At 39.8% G+C, this 27,248-nt stretch overlaps 1 protein-coding gene across 1 annotated transcript; it reads left to right on the top strand.

Moving 5' to 3' along the window:
- The first annotated feature begins 304 nt into the window (after positions 1 to 304).
- On the top strand, positions 305 to 20,197 carry sae1 (SUMO1 activating enzyme subunit 1). Its single transcript, XM_031304215.2, has 9 exons — positions 305 to 528; positions 3,192 to 3,303; positions 4,178 to 4,351; positions 10,630 to 10,775; positions 11,460 to 11,559; positions 12,059 to 12,164; positions 16,635 to 16,779; positions 17,770 to 17,839; positions 19,922 to 20,197. The coding sequence occupies exons 1-9, from the start codon at positions 428 to 430 to the stop codon at positions 20,012 to 20,014; spliced, it is 1,047 nt and encodes a 348-aa protein (XP_031160075.1). The 5' UTR covers positions 305 to 427; the 3' UTR covers positions 20,015 to 20,197.
- Positions 20,198 to 27,248: the final 7,051 nt, after the last annotated feature.

Here is a 27,248-nt window from a genome sequence, read left to right as displayed (position 1 = left end):
GAACAAAAGCTATTGGTTCTATTTAGGCCTATAGGCTACATCCATGGTTTACACCATTTAAACCATTAGGAGTTTGATGTTACGTTGCAGGACTCAGTGGCCTTTACAGATTGAAATGAACATTACAAACAAATATAGGCTAGACTAAAAACTAACACGACGATGAAGACAAATGGAAAGTAATTTCATTCAACAAATTGAAAAATAAAAGGAGAAAATGTCCAAAAATCGATTGGCCTACTTAACATTGACCTAATAAGCTACTTAACAACCCCCCCCCCGCCCCAATAGAAAACACATTGATGACGTCATCACTCAGCGCCTATTCATTCAGCGGGACTGTCGCGGCATTTGAAACATCTATTAGCATAACTGCATAAAAAAAAGCTACTTTACACAGTGATTATCGTCTTTCGAGATATCAGAAATGATCGATATGATCGAGAAGGAGGACCCGGTCATCAGCGAGGAAGAGGCGGCACAGTACGACCGCCAGATCCGTTTGTGGGGGCTAGATGCCCAGAAAAGGTCAGTTAGCTGAGTTAGCTCGCCGGGCTAATCGGTGCATCGGAAGGTTTGGCTTGTTGCACTCTTGCTCGGGTTTGACCAAACTGTTTGATTTAACAAGCTTGGGGACTTAATCATTATTTCAGTAGGCAGTGTCAGTGTGGGGAGTATTCTTTGAGAACATCTATTTATTCGTTTGGATCTTTGCATTGCATGATTGTGCTGTGGGGGGTAACGTTAATAACAGCCCGAATATTTATTTCAATTCAGACTTAATCATACACGTTACATATTTATAAGTGGTCACAGGACTCTAATCGTTACGTTACAGTGGGGAGAACAAGTATTTGATATACTGCCGATTTTGCAGGTTTTCCCACTTACAAAGCATGTAGAAGTCTGTAATTTTTATCATAGGTACTCTTCAACTGTGAGTGACGGAATCTAAAACAAAAATCCAGAAAAATCACATTGTATGATTAAGTAATTACTTTGTATTTTATTGCATAACATAAGTATTTGATACATCAGAAAAGCAGAACTTAATATTTGGTACAGAAACCTTTGTTTGCAGTTATAGAGATCATACGTTTCCTGTAGTTCTTGACCAGGTTTGCACACACTGCAGCAGAGATTTTGACCTACTCCTCCATACAGACCTTCTCCAGATCCTTCAGGTTTCGGGGCTGTCGCTGGGCAATATGGACTTTCAGCTCCCTCCAAAGATTTTCTATTGGGTCCAGGTCTGGAGACTGGCTAGGCCACTCCAGGACCATGAGATGCTTCTTACGGAGCCACTCCTTAGTTGCCCTGGCTGTGTGTTTCGGGTCGTTGTCATGCTGGAAGACCCAGCCACGACCCATCTTCAATGCTCTTGCTGAGGGACGGAGGTTGTTGGCCAAGATCTCGCGATACATGGCCCCATCCATCCTCCTCAATACAGTGCAGTCGTCCTGTCCCCTTTGCAGAAAAGCATCCCCAAAGAATGATGGTTCCACCTCCATGCTTCATGGTTGGGATGGTGTTCTTGGTGTTGTAGTCATCCTTCTTCTTCCTCCAAACACAGCGAGTGGAATTTAGACCAAAAAGCTCTATTTTTATCTCATTAGACCACATGAACTTCTCCCATTCCTCCTCTGGATCATCCAGATGGTCATTGGCAAACTTCAGACAGGCCTGGACATGCGCTGGCTTGAGCAGGGGGACCTTGCGTGCGCTGCAGGATTTTAATCCATGATGGCGTAGTGTGTTACTAATGGTTTTCTTTGAGACTGTGGTCCCAGCTCTCTTCAGGTCATTGACCAGGTCCTGCCGTGTAGTTCTGGGCTGATCCCTCACCTTCCTCATGATCATTGATGCCCCACGAGGTGAGATCTTGCATGGAGCCCCAGACTGAGGGAGATTGACCGTCATCTTGAACTTCTTCCATTTTCTAATAATTGCGCCAACAGTTGTTGTCTTCTCACCAAGCTGCTTGCCTATTGTCCTGTAGCCCATCCCAGCCTTGTGCAGGTCTACAATTTTATGCCTGATGTCCTTACACAGCTCTCTGGGCTTGGCCATTGTGGAGAGGCTGGAGTCTGTTTAAGTGTGTGGACAGGTGTCTTTTATACAGGTAACGAGTTCAAACAGGTGCAGTTAATACAGGTAATGAGTGGAGAACAGGAGGGCTTCTTAAAGAAAAACTAACAGGTCTGTGAGAGCCGGAATTCTTACTTGTTGGTAGGTGATCAAATACTTATGTCATGCAATAAAATGCAAATTAATTATTTAAAAATCATACAATGTGATTTACTGGATTTTTGTTTTACATTCCGTCTCTCACAGTTGAAGAGTACCTTTGATAAAAATTAGAGACCTCTACATGCTTTATAAGTAGGAAAACCTGCAAAATCGGCAGTGTATCAAATACTTGTTACTCCCCACTGTATATTGAGAAAACAGCACTTGTAATGCTCCATGCAAATGAAATACACGAACCCTAAAATCGGACTTAAATTTTAGTCAAAACCTTAAAGGTGTAATATGTAATACTGACAGCTAGTGTTTAAAATAGTTACTGCAGTAAAAATTCAAAATACTGGAGAGAGTCGTCTCCCCGCCCCCTCCTCCCCAGACTCGAAGTTCATGGAGGTTGCCAGGCTGAGACCGCAGCATCCACAACAATCGTGAAGCATTGTCTTTATTTTCTGAGCCCACTAGATGGCGCTCTCTGTTCAACAAAGGGTTGAAAGCACACTGAACTGCAATGCCTTAGGCTTTTCACTTAAAACCAAGAGCGCCTAGTGTGCTCAGAAAATAAAGAAAATGGTTCACGAAACTTCATTTGGCCATCACTACTCCACAGCACAGCGGAGTAGCTAATGTTAGATGCTGGCTATCATAAAAGCCGTGAACACGCGGAGCTCTGTACCCAACTGACAGGCACACTGCAAAGTCACGGTCCTCTCTTGGCTTAAATTACGGCCGCTGAACAGCCTACACATTGTAAACAACCGTTTTTGCCTTTATGTTGATGCTGCCCCTGTGTCTCCACGTTTACATAAGCAACATCAGTTCAAAGTTGATTTTGTTGAATGCTACCTGCAGTTAGTTTATGAACGAATTCCTTAAAAACAAAACCCATTTAGTACAAGATTGCATTCCAAATCAGATTTTCAACCCCATGCATGTTTGTTATACAGGTTACGAGGGTCCCGTGTGCTCCTGGCAGGTTTAGGTGGTCTGGGGGCTGAAGTGGCCAAGAACTTAATCCTGGCTGGAGTTAAAGCACTCACTTTGCTGGATCATGAACAGGTAAACATGCTCACGCAGTGCACACCAAAAAAATACTCGGGTGCTTTTCTCGCTGTCCTCATCAAAGGTTACAGTCGCCTACAGTGACAGAGTGGGCTTGGGCATCAGTTTAAATCTAGAAATTGTTAGTTTGCAGCTATCAACTAAAATCTGTGTGGTATATTTATAGCCCATAGAAATAATGGAATAGTAAATGGCCTTTCTGGCAGATTCAGTCTTTGCAGTACTGTATGTGTACTGTATGTCCACTAGATGGTGCCTGTGGCAAAGTAATGATTTTCACTTTCAGTAAGGAAACAAACCAGTTATTTTGCATTAATATTTATTTTGGTAACATTGCCTAAACAGCTTAATTCTGGCTTCATATAATGGTGCCTGTGGCAAAGTAATGATTTTCACTTTCAGTAAGGAAACAAACCAGTTATTTTGCATTAATATTTATTTTGGTAACATTGCCTAAACAGCTTAATTCTGGTTTCATATCACGTTTTGAATTGAATATTTAATCTACAGCATGCATGTATTTGCTCTCTTTGCTGTCATCTGTTTTTATCTTTTATTATTTGTACAGTTAAGGTGTCCTTGAGTGTCGAGAAAGGCGTCCATAAATAAATAAAATGTATTATTATTATTTGGTGCTGTGTGACTAAATAATTGATACATAAATAAAAAATAAAAAAAAATAATATAATATTTTATATATATATATATAAAAATAACATTTTTATATATATATAAATAACATTTTTAAACAATAGAAACAGAATTTCTAGAGGAGATAAATGTCCTTTGAATGCAGAGTGTAAATTATCTTCAGCTAATTCACATCCAGCAAAATCCTCACTGTGCTATGCATTCCCTGTTTGTTCACCAGGTCACGGAGGAGTCATGTCGTGCTCAGTTCCTGGTTCCAGTGACGGCTCAGGGTCAGAACCGAGCTCAGGCCTCTCTGGAGCGAGGACAGAACCTTAACCCAATGGTGGAGGTCCACGCAGATCAAGACCGAATCGAAGACAAACCAGATGACTTCTTTCTGCAATTCGATGCGGTGAGTGGAAATGAAGGTTTATACAAGACATTCAAACTGAGACTGGTTAACTGAAAGACATCTTTATTCGAAAATGTGTAGTGTCAACAAAGAAATGGGATATTTAAGAGCTAAGCTGAATGATTTGACTTTAAAGAACAACCTTTTGGGCTTTTCTTAAAAGCAGATGTTAGGGTTAGAAGAAGAAGTATTTGCTAGTGACGGTGGTGGAATGTAACTAAGAACATTTACTCAAGTATTGTACTTAAGTACAAATTTGAGGTACTTTACGTGAGTCTTTTCTAGAGATGAGCCGATACCATTGGCTCCGATACTGCCTAAAACGCTGGTATCGGTATCGGGAAGTACTGGAGTTTATGCACCGATCCGATACCACGTAATAAAGAATAAAAAGAATAAAAAAAGAATGAAAATCTACGTTAAAGTAGTTTATTTATGTTCTTTTTCTGTTATAACTGACTGTCAAACTGCATAATAAAAGAAAGTTCTGTGGCGTTCATGTTTCACAAAGAGTGTAACCTGAGCCAGACCGACAACAAAGATAGAAATAATATCACATCCATACAGGGATAGTAGTATACAGTTGTTAAAACATAATGAAATATATGATACACTGGTATCCGATCAGTACTCGGTATCGGCTGATACGCAAGTTCAGGTATCAGAATCGGTATCTGGGAAGCAAAAAATGGTATCGGACCATCTCTAGTCTTTTCTTTTCATGCCACTTTCTTCTTCTACTCCGCTACATTTCAGAGAGAAATGTACTTTTTACTCCACTGCATTCATCTGACAGCTTTAGTTACTAGTTACTTTACAAATTACGATTTTTTTTCTTCACACAAACGCATGTAATTTATAAAATCTGTTTTATTAGAAATGAAACTACCAAACAATATAATGGCCTACAAGTACAGCTAAAATTATTAGACCATTACACACTTATTTGATTGACAGAAGTTTTGATCGTTTCCAGTTTCTAAAATGTGAGGATTTTTCTGCATTGAGTACTTTTACTTTTAATACTTTAAGTACACTTTCCTGATGATACTTGCATACTTTTACTTAAAGCTAAAGTTCCTCTAAGTAATGACAACAAAGCTGTCGGCACGCCCACATGATACAAACCTTACATGACTGTGCAACCCCCCCATGCCACATTCACACAGTTGCTTGTAACCAAGGAGGACACGGAGGATTAAAAAAACATGATGATCTTCTTCAGAAGAGTGAAAACCATTGTCAGTTAACACAGTCCGTCGCTACATCTACAAGTGCAAGTTAAAACTCTACCATGCAAAAGCCATGCATCAACAACACGCAGAAACGCTGCCGGCTTCTCTGGGCCCAAGCTCATCTGAGATGGACTGACGCAAAGTGGAAAAATGTGCTGTGGTCTGACGAGTCCACATTTCAAATTGTTTTTTGGAAATCATGGACGTCATGTCCTCCGGCCCAAAGAGGAAAAGGACCATCCAGATTGTTATCAGCGCAAAGTTCAAAAGCCAACATCTATGATAGTATTGGGTAGGGCTGCAACTAACGATTATTTTAATAATCGATTAATCTGTCGATTATTTTTTCGATTAATCGATGAATCGGATAAAAAAACAAAACAAAAAAACATTAATTTACATCAACTCAATACATACTTACATGTATGTTGTTTTAGTTAATAGTTGTGTAAAGGTTAGTAACCCAAAGAGCAGATACAGACCACACACACACACACACACACACACACACACACACACTGTGTGCAAGTTAAGTTCATTTGTACACCACATTTAAACACAGCTTAAGATGACCAAGTGCTATAAAAGAACTTTAAAATGAAATTAAAAAGTACAACACACACAAATATATACAACAATAACTGATATGGGACAAAGCACAGAATATATATATGACAATAGATTGAAAAATTAATGGGCCAAAAAAGGCGAGTGAATAAAAACGTGTCTTTAGTCCTGCTTTACTACTGTTATTAACGAGCTAACGCTAGCTTGTCATGCTAGTCAGCTGGATAACGAGTAAACACCACACCAGCACCACTGGAGGGACGTTACGTTCAAAACGGAACAAAAGGAGGATTGTGTAGTGACTTTACCCTGCTGTTGAACTTCCTCCTCATCAAGGACTCCAACATGTTTACGTTTTAGGTGCTGAATCATCACCGTGGTGCGCCCGTGCCATGCCATGTCGCTTTTGCTTATCTTGCAATTAACATGTTTTTGAATGCTCCCACACCTTGGATGACTTAGGTCGTACTGATTTCTCTGCCTCCGCCATGTGTTTCAGAACAACGTTAAGGGTCTCTCTCCGTATTTCCTCTACTCCGCTCTTTTTTTTTTTCTTTCGCTCCGCTCCGCACGGCACTCAACTCAATTGCTTTTATCTCCGCGACTGAGTGGTGTGTCGCGCCACACAACGAATCGATAATGAAATTCGTTGCCAACTTTTTTAATAATCGAATTTTATCTATTTTATCGATTCGTTGTTGCAGCCCTAGTATTGGGGTGTGTTAGTGCCCATGGCATGGGTAACTTGCACATCTTGAAGGCACCATTAATGCTGAAAGGTACGTACAGGTTTTGGAGCAACATATGCTGTCATCCAAGCAAGTTTTTTTTTCAGGGACGTCCCTGCTAATTTCAGTAAGACAATGTCAAGCCACATTCTGGCTGGGTTACAACAGAGTGGCCTGTAGTAAAAGAGTGCAGGTACTAGACTGGCCTGCCTGCAGTCCAGACCTGCCTCCCATTGAAAATGTGTGGCGCAAAATACGACAACGGAGACTCCGTACTGTTGAGCAACTGAAGTCGTACATCAAGCAAGATAGAATTCCACCTACAAAGCTTTAATAGCAAGTGTCCTTAGTTCCCAAATGCTTGAGTGTTTTTAAAAGAAAAGGTGATGTAACACAGTAATAAACATTCCCAGCTTTTTTGGAATGTGTTGCAGGCATCAAATTCAAAATGCGTGAATATTTGCACAAAAAAAAACAAAGTTTATCAGTTTGAACATTAAATAGCTTGTCTCTGTAGTGTATTCAATTGAATATAGGTTGAAAAGGATTTGCAAATCATGGTATTCTGTTTTTATTTACGTTTTACACAATGTCCCAACTTCATTGGAGTTGAACAACAAAGATGAGGCCTCTTATGTTTTACATCCGCACTGGGTGAACAGTGTGGAAAATTTGAACTGTCATTTTCTTGCTGCACTGTTCAAAAATTGGGGGAGTGTGCAAAAAGGCTATGATTCCTACACTGTTGATCCAGTATGAATGTGAACATCCTTAAACACCATTTCAGCTTTAAGGTTGTCATTTGTGTGCTCAAGGACAGAGTCACCATGTTGAGAAGATAGGTTTTATTGTATCATAACTCAAACTCTAGTTGCAACTCTGTCTCTCTCTGCTGTAGACTGTCATCACTTTTATCTGCTTCCAGTGTATCTTTGTGTGGCTCAGCGGGAAGATGGAGGGTGATTAAAGTGGAGCGGTTGAAGTGTGGTCACAGTTTTCATATGAGAGGCCTTATTTACGGTGGCCTAGACGGTTCAACACAAACACAAAAGCCACAACACAAACACAAAAGCTACAACCCACACGCGAAAGCTACAACCCACACGCGAAAGCTACAACCCACACGCGAAAGCTACAACCCAAAATCTACAACCCAAACGCAAAATCTACAACACAAACGGAATGCTACAATACCAACGCGAAAGCTACAATACCAACGCGAAAGCTACAATACCAACGCGAAAGCTACAATACCAACGCGAAAGCTACAACACAAACGCAAAATCTACAACACAAACGGAAAGCTACAACACCAATGCGAAAGCTACAGCACCAACGCGAAAGCTACAACCCAAACGCGAAAGCTACAACCCAAACGCGAAAGCTACAACCCAAACCGAATGCTACAATACCAACGCAAACGCTACAACACATTCAAAACCCTTGAATACTTGTTTTTTATTCTTAGTAATCTAAAGTAGATATTTGTGACTAAATAAGCAACAATCAACTGTAAAAGATGTTAAAAAGATCATTCTTAATCGTAAAAAGAGTTTAACAGTCAAAAGCTCAGATTTGGTCGACCGTGGTGTCTCCCTGGCAACACAAACAGACTACCTAATATACTAAGACATGCTAATAACTGCTAACAGGTTCAGATTTTTTTGTAGTTAAATTGTGATTGTTGCATGGAAAAACCCGATGTGAAGAACTAAAACTAAATCAAATGTCTTGTATGAACCAAACATTGAACAAAGAACAAAGTGTTGTTCTAATTTGGCTAATACGCCAGTGTTTATGTTGGACTGCATGGCTCAAAGTAAGATTCTAGTTAAGAAAATAGGGTTTCTTTGCCTTTTTTAATACCATTCATTTTAAAAAAAAAAAAAAAAAAAAAAAAAAGGAAGACTCGAGCTTTCCTGTTTTCCTCTCATCACTTCCTTGTTTTTCTGACGCTCTAATCACATGCTGGCTCTGGGTCAAATAATGCTCACAAATCATTCATAGAAAGGAAAAAAGTTGGAGGTTAATGGCTGATGTTGTGCATCCACCAGGCTGTAAGACAAGATTTTCTTCTAAAGTTGTTGCACTTTGTATAAAATTGGGACAATTAGTTTTATTTTTTTATTTAAAGATTCTTTTTTTGGGGGCATTTTCGGCCTATATTTTGACAGGACCGCTGAAGACATGAAAGGGGAGAGAGAGGGGAAATGACATGCAGCAAAGGGCCGCGGGTCGGAGTCGAACCCGGGCCTTCTGCGTCAAGTAGTAAACCTCTATATATATGGGCGCCTGCTCTACCAACTGAGCTATCCGGGCGCCCACATTTACTTTTATTTAACGGAGTATGAGGTCCTACTCTAAATACTTTTCTGTATTTGGGAACAATGTGTGATTCAGCATCAGTCTTATCAGAGAGCTGAGGGTGTTTTGGGCGTGCTGGACTGGGTGTGCAGGATAAGGTGGACCCAGCCCACCGGTCAGTTGTTTACAGTCAGCCAGACACCAGCCCACCCTGGTCTTACCATGGCACACTGTGTCGCTGTGTTAGCTTTAGCCTTGTTTGGTGGTTTATTCAGGGAGGTTAGCTATGGCCAAAAGCTGCTGATGCTGCTGCAGTAGATGTGTCGTGGTCAGTTTGGTAGCTGATCAGCCACTGTTGAGCTACTGATGGATTTGTTTTTGTAGCCAATTTTCAGAAGTAAAATGGGTAACACTTTATTCATAAAATAGTTTCTTTAAGTTTGATAATTAGGCCTGCCATGACATACAGTATTTATGACAGGTTATGATGTAGATTAGTGTCAAGTTGTCATAGCACAAACATCTCAAATAATGCTAACTTAGCATTAAAAGTGTCATAATTTACCAAATGACACATTTACCGAACATTCATAAAGACTCCTTCATGTTCATGACTGTGTCATGTCAGTCTTATGCACACCCCTTTAAATAAATTGTTACGGTAAAATGTGTCTGTCTGTCCCTTAGGTATTAACAACATTGTTGTTTGATATTTTCTGTTACTGCAGGCCATTACATTAGTGTTATGTTAATAGGAATGGAAATGAGCAGATAATAGCACAAAAACAAAGGCTGGTGGAGGAGGAGAAGAAAGTGCCTGACAGACCAACACAATGGGAGTTCAGTTTCATACATTTTCATTTTTAGAGATTAAAGGTGCTGAAAGATGGAAAAAATACAAATCTTACAGGAAATATGTCAACAGTACTTGTTGACAGTAAGAGGTGCTGACGAAGAAAGTCAAACAAGCATTAAGTACAAATGAGGGAGAAAAAAAAGCTGTATATAAATTATATATACTTTTTATCAGCAACGTTTTTCACCTCATCTTACACGTTTGTCATTTATTTACTTTATAAGTGAGCGTATTTGTAAAAATTTGTTGGTGTACCTGCAGTTTAAGGGGTCAGCTGCTGTTGTTTAGAAGCACTTTGGCATTACTGGTGCAATACTGGTAATTGATCAGGTAGTCTATATCCTTGAGTTTTCTCTCGCACGACTATTTTGCTGCAGCTCTGTGCGGAGTTTAGCACCGCCCATGACGATTCTGATTGGTTTAAAGAAATGCCATTAAACCAGAGCACGTTTTCCTCCCATCCCCGAATGCTATGTGGAGTAGCCAGACCCTCCTTCAGGGTCTATTGATCTATTGATCAGGCAACCATTTGTCTAGCAGGCAGCCTCTCTGATCAAAACTTCCACTGTGTGTTTTTGTCTCCCTCAGGTGTGTCTGACAGGCTGCTCCAGAGACCTGATGGTGCGGGTCGACCAGCTCTGTTCTCAGCACAACATCAAGGTCTTCTGTGGGGACGTCTATGGTTACTATGGTTACATGTTCTGCAACCTCGGACAGGAGCACAACTACGTCGAGTAAGTTCGTGTGTGTTTAGCTTGAATTTGTGACTATCACAAATGTGGGAGTTGCTGCGGGTTAAGTGCCTTGCTTGAGAGCACTGCAGTAGATATTAGTATTGAAAAAAATACCGTTATTTTTGGCGGTTAACATTACAGGAGGAGGTGGAGAATAAAATAATCACTGCTCGTTACACCTTGGTAGCCTAGTGGTTACAGCATACGTAGTCTATATCGACGAAGTTTAATTTAATGGATTGTTCTGGTGCTGACGGAGGTTCCGCCAGATGTCCCTCATTTTCGGCCAGATGTCCCTCACCTTCTGCTTTCTTTGTGTTGGCATTCTAACCTCGATCGGTCGATTTGGGAAACATCCTGCAAACTAGAACCGACAATCAAATTTATATTCATCTTTTTTTTTGGAGTAAAATTCTCATCACACACTCAACAGTCATTTTAATTCCAGAGCTTGCCTCCCTACATGCACATGTTCCACCAAAACAAGTTCTTTCCCGATGCTATTTTGCAGCGGCACCGTTGCTCCTACTGGCGCTTAGCGCCGCCCAAGACGATTGTGATTGGTTTAAAGAAATGCCAATAAACCAAAGCACGTTTTTCTCCTTCTGTGAGCTTCGATATCTAATGTAATTGTTGTGTTTCTCGGTAATGTAGGACATCTTTCTCTTCACTCTCTCTTTTTAGGGAGAAACATAAAGTGGTGAAACCGACTGGAAATTCTAACGACGGTCCAGAGGCAAAGAAAGCCAAAGTCGACACCAACGAGACCACCATGTTGAAAAAGGTAAATGAGTGCATCTTTAAATCATGGAAGTCCATATTTCACATATTCCATTAGCCAACCTGATATGAAGAATATATTATTTACATATATAAGTTATGAAGATGCATAAATAAAAATTATTTCCATCTATTTGGCTTAAAAAAATAAATTGTATGGGTGGTGGATAGAATGACTTCCTTTTAAATGTTGGCTGGACTACAAAAAAGTAAAGATATTAGGAGTGGTACATATTGAGAAAATTACACAAAAATACTTCTAATCATTTTTCTTATTTCCAAAATGGAATGTGATCTTTCTTTTGTATTGCTTTCTGTTGTTTCTAGTCAGTAATCAGCCCGCACACATCTAAATATACAAAGAATCCACATAAATAAATACAATTAAATACATTGCTTTCCTTAATTAAAGGAACGCCAGACGTTCATTTTATTCGTTCTAAAGATGAGTATGGAATAAATTAAATTAACCTCATTAACGTTATTAATCTCCAACCAATCAGATGGCCAGTTTCTGCACTCTGAAGGAGGCTCTGGAGGTCGACTGGACAACTGAGAAGGCCAAAGCCGGGATGAAGCGAACACCAGTGGACTACTTCATGCTTCACGGTACTTTATTTTTTTTTATTTATTTAATTCTTTTTTTTAAGATGTTTTTTTGGGCATTTCCGCCTTTAATTGATAGGACAGCTTAGATATGAAAGGGGAGAGATAGGGGGAAGACATGCAGGAAATTGCCAGGTCAGATTTGAACCCTGGGCCTCTGTGTAGAGGAATAAAACTCTATACATGGGCGCACGCTCTACCAACTGAGCTACCCAGGCACCCTGCTTCACGGTACTTTATAAAGTAAAAGTACAAAAGTGGTAACAGACTCTAAATGTGAAAATTAGCTTTATCGTCTGCGATTTATTTTGTTATTCTGTGCATTAAAGTTATTATTATGAGATTAATTCTTTCAGTAAAAGTGATCGTCTAGTTGACACAACTATCAGTTAAATGAGCGGTAGACTACACAAAACGTCTTCTGACAATTATGTGTAGGAGGCAGGACACAAACAGAATTTCCATACAGAGAATTGATCAAATATAACAAAGAATCCTGAAATGTCTAAACAAGAATAGAAAGTTGAAACTGAAAATGCGTAGGAACCCTGCAGCGAGACTGAAACGCATAGCATGCACATGCAAAGTCACTTGTTCTAATTTAGCTGATAAGCTATCATTGCACGTGTATGGAAAATCCTGTCCGTAAAGTTTGTTTAATAAAATGTCATTCTAGAGAGAAGGATGCACCGTTAAATGTCAAGCCCGGGCCAAAATATGATAATGGAGAACAAAAAGACTATCGATACGCTGAGTTGCACATGACCACTCGCATACAATCTGTGAAATATTTAGGAACCATCAACCCAAAGGAACTTTTTGACTCTTTTTTTGAAATCTCAAAAGTACCTTCCTGTTTTTTAGGTTATTTACAGTGTCTGATGTCCTTCTCTTAGGAGTTGTTATTGTCCCTCCTGTCACCTGGCCCTGCACCATCCCCACACACTGCATGCTAGTTTCCATCACAGGCTGTCCATGGCCAGTCATGTGCACTGAGCGTAGAATAGAGAACAGCCTGACACCTACACCGCATGACAAGCGTATAAAAGCAGGAAATATTAAAAACATGGCTATTGGGTGTACATGATTTATGAAAACTGTTATAAATAATAATAATTAATATAAAACTGTTACTACATAAATGTAGTAAATAATGTAAATTAAATTAAACTTTTGCAGGATTTATAGGCCCCAAATACTAAATGCAGGATATGTTGCAGGTTTATATCATATTATGGCGCTTACCCACTGCTAGTACCAGTTCTGATCGGCTCGACTCGGCCGCGGTACCCCGTCCTCCTTTTTCCTTTGCAGATTTAGTACCGCCTCATGCGTGAGGCGAGCGTGGCTGGTCGTCATAGCGACGCCGCAGGAAACTGCCGTAACCTAACGCGACACACACACAGACATTGAAGGTGTGTTCTTTTTGATTCTCGGCATGTGGCTGTTGACACAGCCAGAAGACACATTTTGTTTAAAAAGAAGCTGGAGGCAGCAAAAAAAAAACACCGCTGGCTAAACTATTTAAAAATAGTCTGTCGCTAGTAGTGATGACGTAGTGATTAGTGACGATTCTCTCCAACCAGTCAGTAGTCTGCAGGTTTTCACGTCACCTTTTGGTATCGCCTCAGCTCCCTTGGAACCTCGACGAAGGTGATACTAAAAAAAGTACCTGTTGGCAGGTACCGGGTAAGGTGCGGGACCTCTGAAAATGGACATCCGAAAAGAGTGACATCCGGCGGAATTTCTGGCAGAACAAAAGCAATCCCAGGAGTGGAACATTGTGGATATAGACCAATATCATACAGAAGTCTTACGAAGTTTGGAAAATGTTTTATTTGAAGTGTTATGTTTTCAAGGTTAGAAATATTTGAATATACTCCTTGAAAAATGCTTGATTTTTAACGTAATCTGGTGTTTCATTGACACAACCACTTGTGTTTGGTTTAGGTAACTTGACGGTGCTTGAAAAGTGCTTGAATTTAATTCTAAAAAAGCTGTACGAACTCTGATAATACATTTAAAGCACACCAGTTTAAAATATTGATCTCTTATCAGAAATTTCTTGTGACAAGTGACAAAGATCATTACGTATTTAATAATTTGTTAACTAACTGGAGTTAGAATAAAAACTGCTACTGCCATTATTACCCTGTACCCTGGCCTGGCAGCATTATTTAAAAAACAGATATGATGGCAATTAGAAAGTCATAACATCTGTCTAAGCAGGTCACGTTTAGAAAATTTTGTAAACTTTGTTGATCAATCAATTTCACCAGCGGTTCCCAACATTTTTGGTCTGAGGTTCCCCCACAGCCCTGTCAGAGGAACCCATGTACCCCTTCATCAATTCCCAATGCATGTTCCAAATGTATAACACTATTTGTTATATAAAAGTTGATATTTTTAAAGGTGCTGTAGGTAGGATTGCGAAGATCCAGGACTTAGCCAAAACATTTGAACATCAACAACTTCTCAGTCCCTCCCCCTTTTCTGCTGAAGCCCAAAACTGTCTTCTAAGCCCCTCCCCCCACAAGGGAGAATGAATGCGTGTGCATGAGCATTTTTATACAATTGAACTATCAATATTAAGGTTGGTGTGTTCAACAATAGTATTACTACTAGCCTACTAGGCTACTAGTCCTTGGAGAGAAGCTGAATATTTGACCATTTATCCAATAACGTTACTTTTATCTAACTATTCCAACCATTTATCCAGTTCTGTTTAGCCATTACTTTTAGCTGTTTATTTGGTAACACTTTACTTGAAGGTATCTACACAAGAGTGACATGACTGTGTCCTGAACACATGACACAGTCATGACACATGGACCCTAACCATAACCATAACTTGTCATGACAAAAACCGAATGACACTTACTAAAAGAAGCGTTATGTCATAAACGTTTGACTTGTTTATAATGTTTATGACACGTTCATGACAGTGCCATGTCACTCTTATGTAGATACCTTCAAGTAAAGTGTAACCATTTATTTCTACCATTTATTCATTACTTTTAGCTACCTGTTTAAACGTATGTGCTCGCTTGCTACCTAGTTTTCTCTTACATAACGGCAACATGTAGTGTTTTTATCAGATCATAATTTCTACATTTTCAAATAAGTTGAGCTACTCTATAATCTTTCCATGTACCACCCTGACTTCTTCCACCACTGATGTGTGCAAATGTTGGCTGGTTAATTTTGGGTGTGTGCCAGCCGTCGTGACTGTCAGTCTAATAACTCCCCACTCTGAAACCCACTGAAGCCTCACCCTGCCTTCAGTCTGATTTCTGAGTGGAAACACGCCTAGTTGTTGTTTTTTTATTTAGTAAGTGTGAGACGAGAGGCAGTGTTATTATTCCTTAGCTGTTTCTATAAATGGAGCCAGCGGTTTGTTGTTTTGGGCGGCCGATGAGGAAGTGGCTCTTCCTCTGTTACAACTGCTTCCTGTCTGACTAGGATGTGTGTGTGTGTGTGTGTGTGTGTGTGTCTATGTGTGTGTGTGTGTGTGTGTGTGTCCGTCCTACTAGCTCTGCCAAATGAACATGAACTCACTGTACAGCTGTGGATGTTATGAAAAAATAATGTCACTTTGACATAAATAGACTTTATTACGTATCACTACTACATGTGTAGTTTTAAAGATACTATCATTGTTCCATCCATATGCACAATATTAAATTATGTTATGAAATTCTGTTTGATTTCCTGCCTGGCACAGACCCGAGTGGGTAACTTTTTTTTTTTACAAACAAAAGTTTTACTGATTAAAGGGCAGAGCTGAGGTGCGGACGTGATTCATTGTGTGTGTGTGTGTGTGTGTGTGTGTGTGTGTGTGTGTGTGTGTGTGTGTGTGTGCGCCACACTGGTGGAAATGGCCGTGGGAGGACTTGACTTTCTCATGTGGTTTAAGTTAATGGACGAACAGGAAACATGTGGGCGAAGTGTTGATGCGTGCGTCTGTGTGGCACAGTTGGAGACGTCGGTTATTTGAAATATTGCTCATGACCAAATAAAGTGCAGTGCATGCGTCTGATTTTTCATTTCTCAATCAGTCCTGCAGCCGACTCTTAAACACAGGAAAGAGTTTTTTTTTTTTCCCTCAACCTAATATTTCCTCACTGAATATGTGTAGGTGTATGTGTGCGTCTTTGCAGTCTGTGTGTGTGCACGCTCTTAATTTGATGTGGGGAAACGTAGGTCTAATCGGATGAAATGGTTCATGGTGCAACCACATACAGATCTTATCCTGTTTCAGAGAAAATATGTTGTCTTTCCATAAGATGATAATTCACTGTAGAAGTCTCTTGAAAACGTGATGAAATTATAAACGGCAATACTGCAATAGATTATATGGAAAATATTGCTTTAGAAAAATGGTTTAAACTTGTTTCCAGCCTCTCAAAACTGTTGTTTATTTCGGTTTATGTTCCTCCTGCCACCCGCTCCCCCTTCCCTCCGTCTCCACAGTTCTGTTGAAGTTTCGTACCGACAAAGGCCGTGACCCCGACCCACAATCCTTTCCAGAGGACAGTCAGCTCCTGAGACAGATCCGTGATGACGTCCTGGAGGCCTTGGCAGTGAGCAGTGACCTCCTGAATGAGGACTTCATCAGGTATAAAGCGTCTTCACCTGTCTTGTGTCTTTACATTTTACACAAGTGAGACACTAAATGGATAATTCGCTCTGCATAGGAAATACAGGCTTGTGTGCAACACAGGGCTGAAAGGGTCTTGAAAGCAAAACGCTGAAGCAGGATTCAGTAACACTTACCCACCTACGACACCCATAACACCAAAATGTCCTGTTGGAAGTGTCCTTGAGTTTAAATTTAAAGACATTTATCGTGGTTCTTTAATTTGCTGTCACCCAATACCAGTGGTGTGAACAGATGTGGGTTAGTTTATTTATAAAAAAAAATAGGTAAGTAAATAAATACACATATACATGTATAACTTTCTGTTGTGACCTAAAGGCAAATTGATCCCTAAACACAGGGTTCCCAAAGATCCTTAAAAAGTCTTAAAAACCATTGAATTCAATAATCGAAAAAAAAAAAAAAAAAGGTATTAAAATGTCTTAAATCAATCTTTAAAAAGTTTCAAAAATGCAATTTCATGATCGTTTTGAATGCCTCTTGCATTAACGTCACGCAGATCCAGAATAGGGTTGCACGATATTGACAAAATGTGATATATTACGATATTGATTATGAATATTGCGATTATAGATATTAATTTCGACATTTTTAAACCTATGTAAAATTACAAAAGTTACGGGAAAACGCATCAAAATAGATTCATGACGAATAAAACAAGCTTTCTTACAACACAAGGTTTATTTCAACTGACCGTCATATTGGACTGGTACAACATGAATGAGAAGGGAAAATTAAACTCATTTGGCTATCTAACCAAGATTTTGCGGCACGGCTGAAGGCAATGCATACGATGCTCGGTGTATTTTATACAAAACGTTTTTCAAACTTGGCACAATGGGAATCAAGTCAGTGGACAGACTGGTTGGTGAAGTACATTTACCTTTCTCAGGTTCTCATCAACATCACTCTTTGTAGTTAATCACAGTGGTACATGTTTGTCCTCAGCTACTGCTTCTCTGAGATGTCTCCAGTGTGCGCCGTCGTGGGAGGAGTTCTGGGACAGGAAGTTGTCAAGGTAAGCATGTAAAAGTAAGCTTTTCTGTATAGGAGCTTCATTACTCCAGGAAACAATCTCTGACGCATCTTCTGATATTCACTGTGCTGTAGCTGTAGCAAGTGATGGAGACGGCCATTCTGGTGTGTGAGGGAGTCATTCCGCCGACAGGTGGCCACTCCGCTGGTTTCTGGCTCAGCCTCAGAATGACAGCGACTCTGTGTAGAAGTGATTTTCACTGTGACCACAATGAAACTCAGTGTGACGCTCCTGGCAGCAGTGTCTCAAAAGGGAAAATGATTTACAAAGCTGAAAGACATAATAAACACATTGATGTTTCAGCATTTAAGAACATAATAGGGGTCTTCAGAGGGAAATCCAGTGGAAAACGTATGACTGAACAGTTCCATTCACATCATTTGTACATAGTATTCCCTCAGAATACAGATTAGAGCCTCACCAATATGGGTTGTTGGTGATATTTGAGAGCCAGTCACAGATCAATCATCCCTTCCTTAGTTACTACGTAGTTTCACCATGAATTCTTAAATTGTTTTTGTTAAATTTCAGCCAAACGGAAATAGAATTATTGATAAGTCTTTAAATTACATTTTGATGTGCAGCTGGATGTGTAAGTTTTCTCAGATGGGATTCACAGAGTCAATATGGTGACTGTGGTCTTTAAGATTCATGTCACAGACGAAAACAGTATCATTATTTAATGCAGAGAGAGAGAATATAAGAATAAGATTTCACTGAGCTTATTAGAAACTGTTTTTTTCTGAGCTGTGTGCATGCTGACCTGAGGCCGAGGTTAACAGGAGGTCAGGTGTGTGCGCGCGTGCATTGTATTGGTACAAGGCCGACTGCCGTCTTGATGATGATGATGAAACCCACTGCAACTGGCCGACTGATGTCTCGCTGGGTGAATCAATTTCACTCGCACACAGAAAATTGAGCTCACCTTATGAGCTGAACTTTAAGTGAGATAGACGGGGCTGTGTGTGTCTGTGTGCTCCAACAAAACTGGAAAACTGGCATTAAAATGGTTCTTACTGTTCATACCAGTTGGTACATTGAAACTTTCACTTAGTTTACAATTTGACCTGCCAAAATATTTTGTGGCGTTCTGACTGATTACTTCATTACTATGTACACAACCTTGTGTTAGCTGTTATCCTGATGTTTTTCTTCTTTCCTTCAATAAGAACTATTTTAACAGAGATAAAAACTGTATGATTCAGACCCCAAATGTATATTAATTACTTTTGCCCCAAAAGAAGAAGGGCGAAATGATTCAAACTTCTATTTAGTCAAAGGCCCCACAGTGTTGCATGATGGGAGACTATTGTTGGAACTTTGAATCTGTTTTCCAGTCCAGAAAAGCCTAAGTCACCCTCGATCATTATTGAAGCACAGCGGTGCAACGTGGCTCTAAATATTGAGTTGTTGTGTTTTTCTTTGGGCCTTCTGCAGTCTACTCAGTGGTTAGATTGAAGAGGTTTAAACTGTGTTTTGTCAGTCCATGGTATGTTCTGCTGATGTTCCAACAGTGCTTACCCTACACTAACCTTATGTTTCTCTTGTGAAGTTTGAAGAAGGCCTCTGCTAAATATTAATTCCAGCTTGTTATAGTTAGTTAGTTATATAATATTGAGCACTTGACACTGAAAAAGGAAGCTGTTCCTATTTAACTCTGCAGACATGTTGATGCTAAGCTTCCAGTTTCTTTTCCCAACGACTGCTGATTTCTTCTCTTATTCAACTGTTGCTCAGAAGGATGGTTTGGTCTGGTTGAACCATTATACAGCGTTTTGTTCTCCATGTACAAAACTAAATAACATCTATTTTTAAAGAGGGCTTTCTACAACATAAAAACATTAAAGACCATCAAACATATAGAGCAGTCCTCTCAGATTGGACCCAATCAAGTTTTTGTGGCAGGAGATTACAAACTTTTGAACAGCAGTGTATATTGTCACAATATGTCCTTTATGTTCTCTCTCTCTCTCTCTCTCTCTCTCTCTCTCTCTCTCTCTCTCTCTCTCTCTCTCTCTCTCTCTCTCTCTCTCTCTCTCTGTCTTTCCCTGTCTTTCCCTTTAGGCTCTCTCCCAAAGAGACGCTCCACACAGAAACTTCTTCTTCTTCGATGGTCGTAAAGGCAACGGCGTGGTCGACTACTTTGGACCAAACTAAACAGTTTTACACACAAATGCAAGTCCAGCAAACATGTCTTTTCCTTAGTTTGTTCTGTCAGATTATTTATATCAGTCTGTGCTCCACTAAGCATAAAATTAGTCTGTTGTTCCAGTTTTTGATCTCAAGTACCCAGTGAGATTTTTTTTACATTTGCTAATAAAACATTGTTTAGTAAAATAATTCTGCTTCAGGTCTCTGGATTTATTAAATAATAATCATGTTTTTTTATGCCTGTATATCAGCATTTGGCGATGAATATTTTTATTTTTAACTTTTGCTATAATGTTGCATCAGCATGCTATTTTCTCAAAAAAAAAAAATCAAACATGAACACAAACATATGTCAAAATTATTACAGTTGAATTTTACTTTAATTTAGTAATAAAGGGGATGGTTTGGATCTTTTGAAGTGTGGTTATATCAGGTATTTCATCCATAGTCAGTGTGTTAGCTACAGTAGATGGCGGTTGGGACGCCTCCAGTTTGGAGAAGCAGGCAGGAGTACTGACACGGAAGCTAAGCAATGTACTGCTATGGACGGAGGCAGCTATACTATACCAGTTTAAATGTACGCTATATTTAAAATCATTTCACAGCTTTTCCTTGCCATCAGCCCTGTTTAGGTTTACACGAGGAGGAACCGAAGCTGTTCTCACCAAATCCACCAGACTCCTTTTGACATTACTAATTTTTACCTCGCAGAACACTGGAGTTGCTGGTCTACCGCTGCCTAGATCAGTTAGTTTGTTAGTTTTGTTTGTTCCTAACTCATTAAAACCCCTAAGTCACACAATAACACACGCAAAATAACCGATCGAGCCAGCGGTAGAACAGCAAACTCCCGTGTTCTGTGAGGTAAAATTACTGTTTTGAAATGTCATGGTGGAGACAAGGAGATCTGTGTAAAAACACGTGTCATTTTCCATTTGATGTAGAGGTGCAGCCACGAAACATGGTGGCCTTTAAATTATAAAATGTTGAAAATTAATTAATTTAAGCAATGGAATCAAACGTGTTAAGAATCTCTGTTGTAATGCAATAAATCAGTGAGGTGGATTTATGTACAGTCAGTCAGTATTCAGAGTTTGAAGGGGAAAGACAGTAAGTCATATGATGCTTCGCAGAGTGTATGACTGTATTTGGTTATAACCTCCCACCGCCTGATTCACAAAACCATACATGGTTGTCTCATGATGATGCTGCATTCAAATGAGCCTCAAGGCATTTCCTGTCCTCTTCGTTCAGAATATAGCAGAAGCAAAAACAACAACCTTCAGATCATTACAGGGGGAAAACCAGCAGTGTGGTCCAGTGTCTAACCTCGTCCCCTAGGAGTGGCGTTGCAGGAACCTGTTTTACCTGCCAGACCTGTGAAACCTGAACAGGAGAGATGTGTTTTACTGTAGATGGAAACAAATAACACTTATCTGGATGCAGTTTAACCTCTGCACCCACAAAAGCAGTGTGGGAATCTGTTTTTAGTTGTTGTTTTTTGAGTTTAGTTTAATATAGTTTCAGTACCATATGTGATATGCATTTTGCAGTGTGGGAATGTAACTAAGTAACTAAGTAGGCAAATATTGTACCTTTTTACTGCTTTAGTTACTTTGCAGATTTGGGTTATTAATACAAAATAGGAATAAATGAATACATTATGATATATTATTATAGGTTAAGATGTTTAGCAGTATATGAAGTAATTAAATTAATGAGCTCCACCTTAACCAGCTGCAACATTAAAGTGAAGAACACATTAATGCATCAATAATTATAATCCAATAATATATTATTTTAAAATGGTCCTTTCTGCATAATGAGTACTTTTACTTTTGGTACTTATAATTCTAATTATTTAGTACTTCAGAATGATTTTAAATGCAGGACTTTTACCTGTAACAAAGTATTTTTACACTGTAGTACTGCTACTTTTACTGAAGTAAAAAATCTGAAAGCTTCTTCCATTACTACTTTTTTGCTATAAGTAGGTTCATTTAAAAGTGTGGTTATCTCATCAGAATTTTAATCAGTAATACACTACAAACCTTTTGTAATATCATGTTCCGTACAGTTTGTTGTGTGAAGCCAAGAATAAATATGTATATAAAGAGAGACAAGTCCTCTACAACCAGGACTGAACCAGGAATCAACAGGGAGATTTCAAACATATTTTACTGTAAAGGCTCTGACACACTAACCAGACGGCCGACCGTCGGCAGAAAAGGCAGTCGGACTCAGTCGGCTCCCAGAGGTGCGCGAGACGTAACACGTCTACATAACAGCAGGCGGCGCTAATCTGTATTGTCGCCCTAAAAATGACACAGAGACACAGAGCACGCTGTCGTCAGTCATTGTTTTCATCAGAGAGTGTTGATAGTAGTCAAGAAGGATTGTTGTTGTCATTACTCGCTGAACGGGAGAAAATACGATGGCTAGTAATAACAAGATACTGACGTTGTCAGCTCCGGTTTTCTCGTGCACTGATTCGCTAGTCAAGGGCTAGCACTCCACCAATCAGATTGGTCATTGAGTCCGACTGCCCACTGGCCGATTCAACAAGTCAAATTGGCCAAAATGGATGCCGACGGCTCCTCCGACTGATGACGGCACGGAACACACCGAACAGACTCGAGTCACCGACCTCGCCAGACTGTCCGACGGACAATAATCGGGTTGGTGTGTCAGAGCCCTTAAGAAGACAAAGAAGGACTTGCTGCCTCTGGACACATTTGACTCACATTACATGTTTTCACCGTATAGAACCATTTCAATAGGAGGCCAACACTGAGGCTATAGTAATAAAAGAAAACGAGAAACTTTTGTTTTTGTGGTGGCAACTGCAGAACACACACGTTGCTCCACATGACACCCAAAAATGCACTTAGCATTCAGTCAGTTTGGCTTTAGATTGCATAAATCAGCCAACCAAATAATAAATATACAAAGGCGATATCCCTATTTGACATTCAATTTAGTTACATAGATACTTCACAGATTAAGATTTAACATAGAAAATGTGTGGTCATCTTATAAAATATGTCATATTGTAACAGATTAAACTACCCAACACTATATAAAAGTTAGAATTAGACATTAATGCATCATTAATAAACCAATAATATAATAGATAGTCTGTATCCACGACGTTCCACTTCCAGGATTGCTCTGGTACGCAGGGAATTCCGCCGAAAACATGTCTTTTCGCCGATGTTTCCTTCCGCTTTCTTTGTGTTGGAATTTTAAACTCTGGTGGATTTATGAGGATTTATGAGCCCTTCAAGGGCTCTGGTGCGTTCCATTTGTACTCAGAACTCGGATTTTCCGAGGTCAAAGTCGGAAACACCACCCCCCCCCCCCCCCAACCTCGGATTTCCGAGCTCGGAACTCGGGCAACCACCGAGTATCCCGAGCTAAAAATCCAACACGGCTGCTCTGTGCATCGACAGTTGTGAAAGTTGTAGTAACATACAGTTTTAAGCACTTCTGTGTTATTTGTGTCTCACTAAATCAGTCCTACACGCAGCGTTGTCCATATTCTATCTGTGGACAATGTTGTTACGCTGTTTGTATGCACAAAAAACAGTGTAATGCGTTTGTTATAAACTGGCATTGCTAACAATGGCTAACCTGGCTAGAGCTAATGAAAACAATGAAAATCCGACTTGTAAATGGAACTCAGTCAACTCGGGTGTGACGTCATTCCCAGCTTCGGTTTCCGAGTTCCGAGGTAAAGGGAACGCACTATATGGTTAACTGCTCCTCAGATCTCTGCAGGGTAAATCCAGACAGCTAGCTAGACTATCTGTCCAATCTGAGTTTTTTGTTGCACGACTAAAACAACCTTTGAACGTACATGTTCCACCAAAACAAGTTGCTTCCCGAGGCTATTTTGCAGCAGTTCTGTGCGCTTCAGCGCCACCCAACACGAGTGTGATTGGTTTAAAGAAATGCCAATAAACCAGAGCATGTTTTTCGACCATCCTGGAATGCTGTGTGGACTAGCCAGACCCTCTGCTGTGGAGGAAGGTCGGGCAAAGCGAGACTATATAATATATAATAGTCAATATGTCAGGGGATTTATATTGGCAGCAACAGCTATTTATTAATGTGAAAATAAATAATGCATATTATTACTTAGAAGTCAGTCAAATTACATAGTAACTGGTGATAATGTTTTAAATGTTCAGTTATGTTTCTCATATATTTACTTGTTTTTTTTAATAGTATAAAATTACAACCAGACAATACATGTTAAATTGATAAAGTAAATGTGACTCCCTGTCCCTTTGTACATTCCTTCTGTATCTTAATTGATCTATTTCAATTCCCTGACTTGTACTTGTGATGCTTTCGGCCGCTGTAGTAATGTGTGACAATTTATTTGAATTAAGATAAGAGTGTGTCCATTCATACACTGGATTTTAAGTTCAACACAGAGTACAATTTAAAGTAACACAAGTATACTTTTGAGTGGTGTTTACCTCCTGAGAGGAGCTGTTAGGCAGCACAGGGTGCCACTGCTCTTTTCCTGGGATTAGGAAAGAAGATTAATTATGGAACGTCCCTTTAAGCTCATTCTGCCCCATTAATTAAACCTAAACTCTTATCTGCCAACACACACATTCATTGTACTCTTAATGCACTCTACATGCTGCTATACTTTATTTATCTCGTTTTCCTCTCCTCTTTCTTTCAGGTCCTCTCAGTTCTCTTACATTCGCTCTCTCTCTCTATCCCTCTCTCTCTCTCTTTCTCACACACACACACACACACACACACACACACACACACACACACACATAGTGCGTCTCACTATCTTTGTGGGGACCCGTCATTGACATAATGTATTCCCTAGCCCCTTACCCTAACCTTAACCATCACAACTAAATGCCTAACCTTAACCCTTACCCTCACCCTAACCATAACCTAATTCTAACCCTAATCCTAAAACCAAGTCTTAACCCTTAAACAGCCCTTTAAGGTTGTGGGGTCCAGCATTTTGGCCCCACAAAGCTGTCCGGACCCCACAAGTATACTGTATTCCTGGTTTTTGGACCCCATGAATGTAGTTAATCGAGAAAACACACACGCACGCACACACGCACACACGCACACACGCACACACACACACACACACACACACACACACACACACACACACACACACACACACACACAGTTAAATCCCAGCCCAGTGCTCCTGCTGTGTGGTCACTCTCTCCACTTAGCAGCAAAGACCAAGTGCCTGTTGTTGCAACCAATCAGATCCCTGATTTTGCTCTGAGAGCTACATGATTGGCTCATTCTGCAGAGGAGTTTAAGTGAGGATATCTAGTCCCAATGCTGCCTGTTGACTCAGTAACAGACACGTGTGTGTGTGTGTGTGTGTGTGTGTGTGTGTGTGTGTGTGTGTGTCTCCCCAGGAGGTCCTTCCTATTTCTTAAAACTGATTAATTCTTGCCTTTGCTTATTATGTAAAGCTTAGTAGGGCTGCAACTAACAGTTGTTTTCAATATTGATTAACCTTCCAATTATTTTCTCGATTCATTGAATAATGGTTTTATCTATAAAGTGTCAGAAAATTGTACGTTTTGGGGTGGGGGGGGGGTCTGTAAAGACTAGACTAGACATATCTGTAAAGTGGCCTGAGAATTGAATTATAAATGTGTAATAATGGCAGTGGAACATACATTTATTTATATGAAAATAAGTAATTATTACTTAGAAGTAACAGATCAGAAGGATCATCAGAGAACATTTCATGAGTCGTTCTTAATTTCCCAACACACATTTTTTTGCCAGTTATGCGCTTGTTGTGTTTCTTCTACTGTTTATTTTTAGAAAAACAAATCAGACAAAATCAATCAATAGTGATACAAAAAACAAAACAGTAATTCTATAGATTGCTGCTGTATTTGTGAGATGATGTATGTCAGAAAAATGAATAAACAATGTAATGACGCTGTATCCACGCTGCAATACGACGGGTTATTCAAGGCCACCTTATGAGCATCAAAACACATTCTGGAGTATTTTGATGCACATCTTGCCAATTGTCATGTTGACCTTCATTGTAAACACTTGTGGTGCGTGTGTGTGTGTGTGTGTGTGTGTGTGTGTGTGTGTGTGTTTGTGAGTATGAGCAGCGAGGTCTTGACCTCATGTCTGTTAATCCGTGCTGCTCTCCAGATGTGATGGAGGCCACAGCGGTGTCACGCATGGCCAGAGGGCAGCTTCTCCACCCCCAGAGAGCCACTAACATCTGTAAACATCTCCTGAGAGCTGCGGGCCGCGGCATCCCAAAATCACATCTCCACAGTGTAAAGTTCATCCCCAAGCAAAATAAAGTCATCATCTACTCGAGGTAGTCCTCCAAACCATACGACCATATAGGTTATTTATTCCTACCCTCTAATGCAGGGGTGTCAAACTCAACTTCACAAAGGGCCAGACTGGAAAATAAGAATCACATCAAGGGCCAGACATGTGTAGTTTATTAACATGCTTTTATTTAAGTGAAAAACTCAAATATTTTGACTGTATTATTGCACGTCTCATATAGCCTTCTCAGTTACAGTTTGGGCCTCATAAAGCCCCAAAAAGTTCGGCAAAAAAGTTCCATCATAGAAAAAAAGCAACAAAATTGTCTAAAAAAGTGGCAAAAACGTTGACAAAAGCACCTAAAGCATCAAAAATAGTGACAAAAACATCAGAAAAAGTGACAAAAACGTCGGAACAAGTTCAGAAAAAGCGCCAATAACGTAAGAAAAACGACAAAAAGTTCGGAAAGGGCGACAAAAACTAGATGGGCCAAAATGTATTGTGAAACTAAATTGATATGCAGGCCGGATCAAAATCTGCGAGTGGCCGTATTTGGCACTCGGGCCTTCAGTTTGACCCGTGCTCTAATGCGACCCACCCACGGGAGCGTTTCATAAATGAACGCCCCTAGTGGTGGCAGGAAATACGACCTCATATCTAACCAGAAAACGTAACGTTTTTAAACACGCCGTTAACTTTATGAAACAGTTGCAGTTTGGTTAGGTTTATGCACAATAACTAGCTTTAATTGTTAATGGTTTTATATTTTATCAAACCAAAATTAAATATTGGTTCTAATAATATAGGGACACAAATATATATGTCATTTATTTAGTCTTACATTCATACTCATTCAAGACACACTACATCTACTGTATCTATAATGTTAGACATTAAACACCAAACAAGGGAA

Source organism: Sander lucioperca, chromosome 5 (genome assembly GCF_008315115.2).
Source record: "Sander lucioperca isolate FBNREF2018 chromosome 5, SLUC_FBN_1.2, whole genome shotgun sequence".
NCBI classification, from domain to species: Eukaryota; Metazoa; Chordata; class Actinopteri; order Perciformes; family Percidae; genus Sander; species Sander lucioperca.
Note: the sequence above shows the minus strand (reverse complement) of the source record. Positions and strands in the feature narration are given on the sequence as shown.

Bases quoted from the DNA above. Each gene is read 5' to 3' on its own strand.
- sae1 (XM_031304215.2), top strand. From the start codon at position 428: ATGATCGATATGATCGAGAAGGAGGACCCGGTCATCAGCGAGGAAGAG. The intron at 10,776-11,459 runs GTAAGTTCGTGT...CTCTCTTTTTAG, and splicing joins CAGGAGCACAACTACGTCGA to GGAGAAACATAAAGTGGTGA. The intron at 11,560-12,058 runs GTAAATGAGTGC...CCAACCAATCAG, and splicing joins AGACCACCATGTTGAAAAAG to ATGGCCAGTTTCTGCACTCT.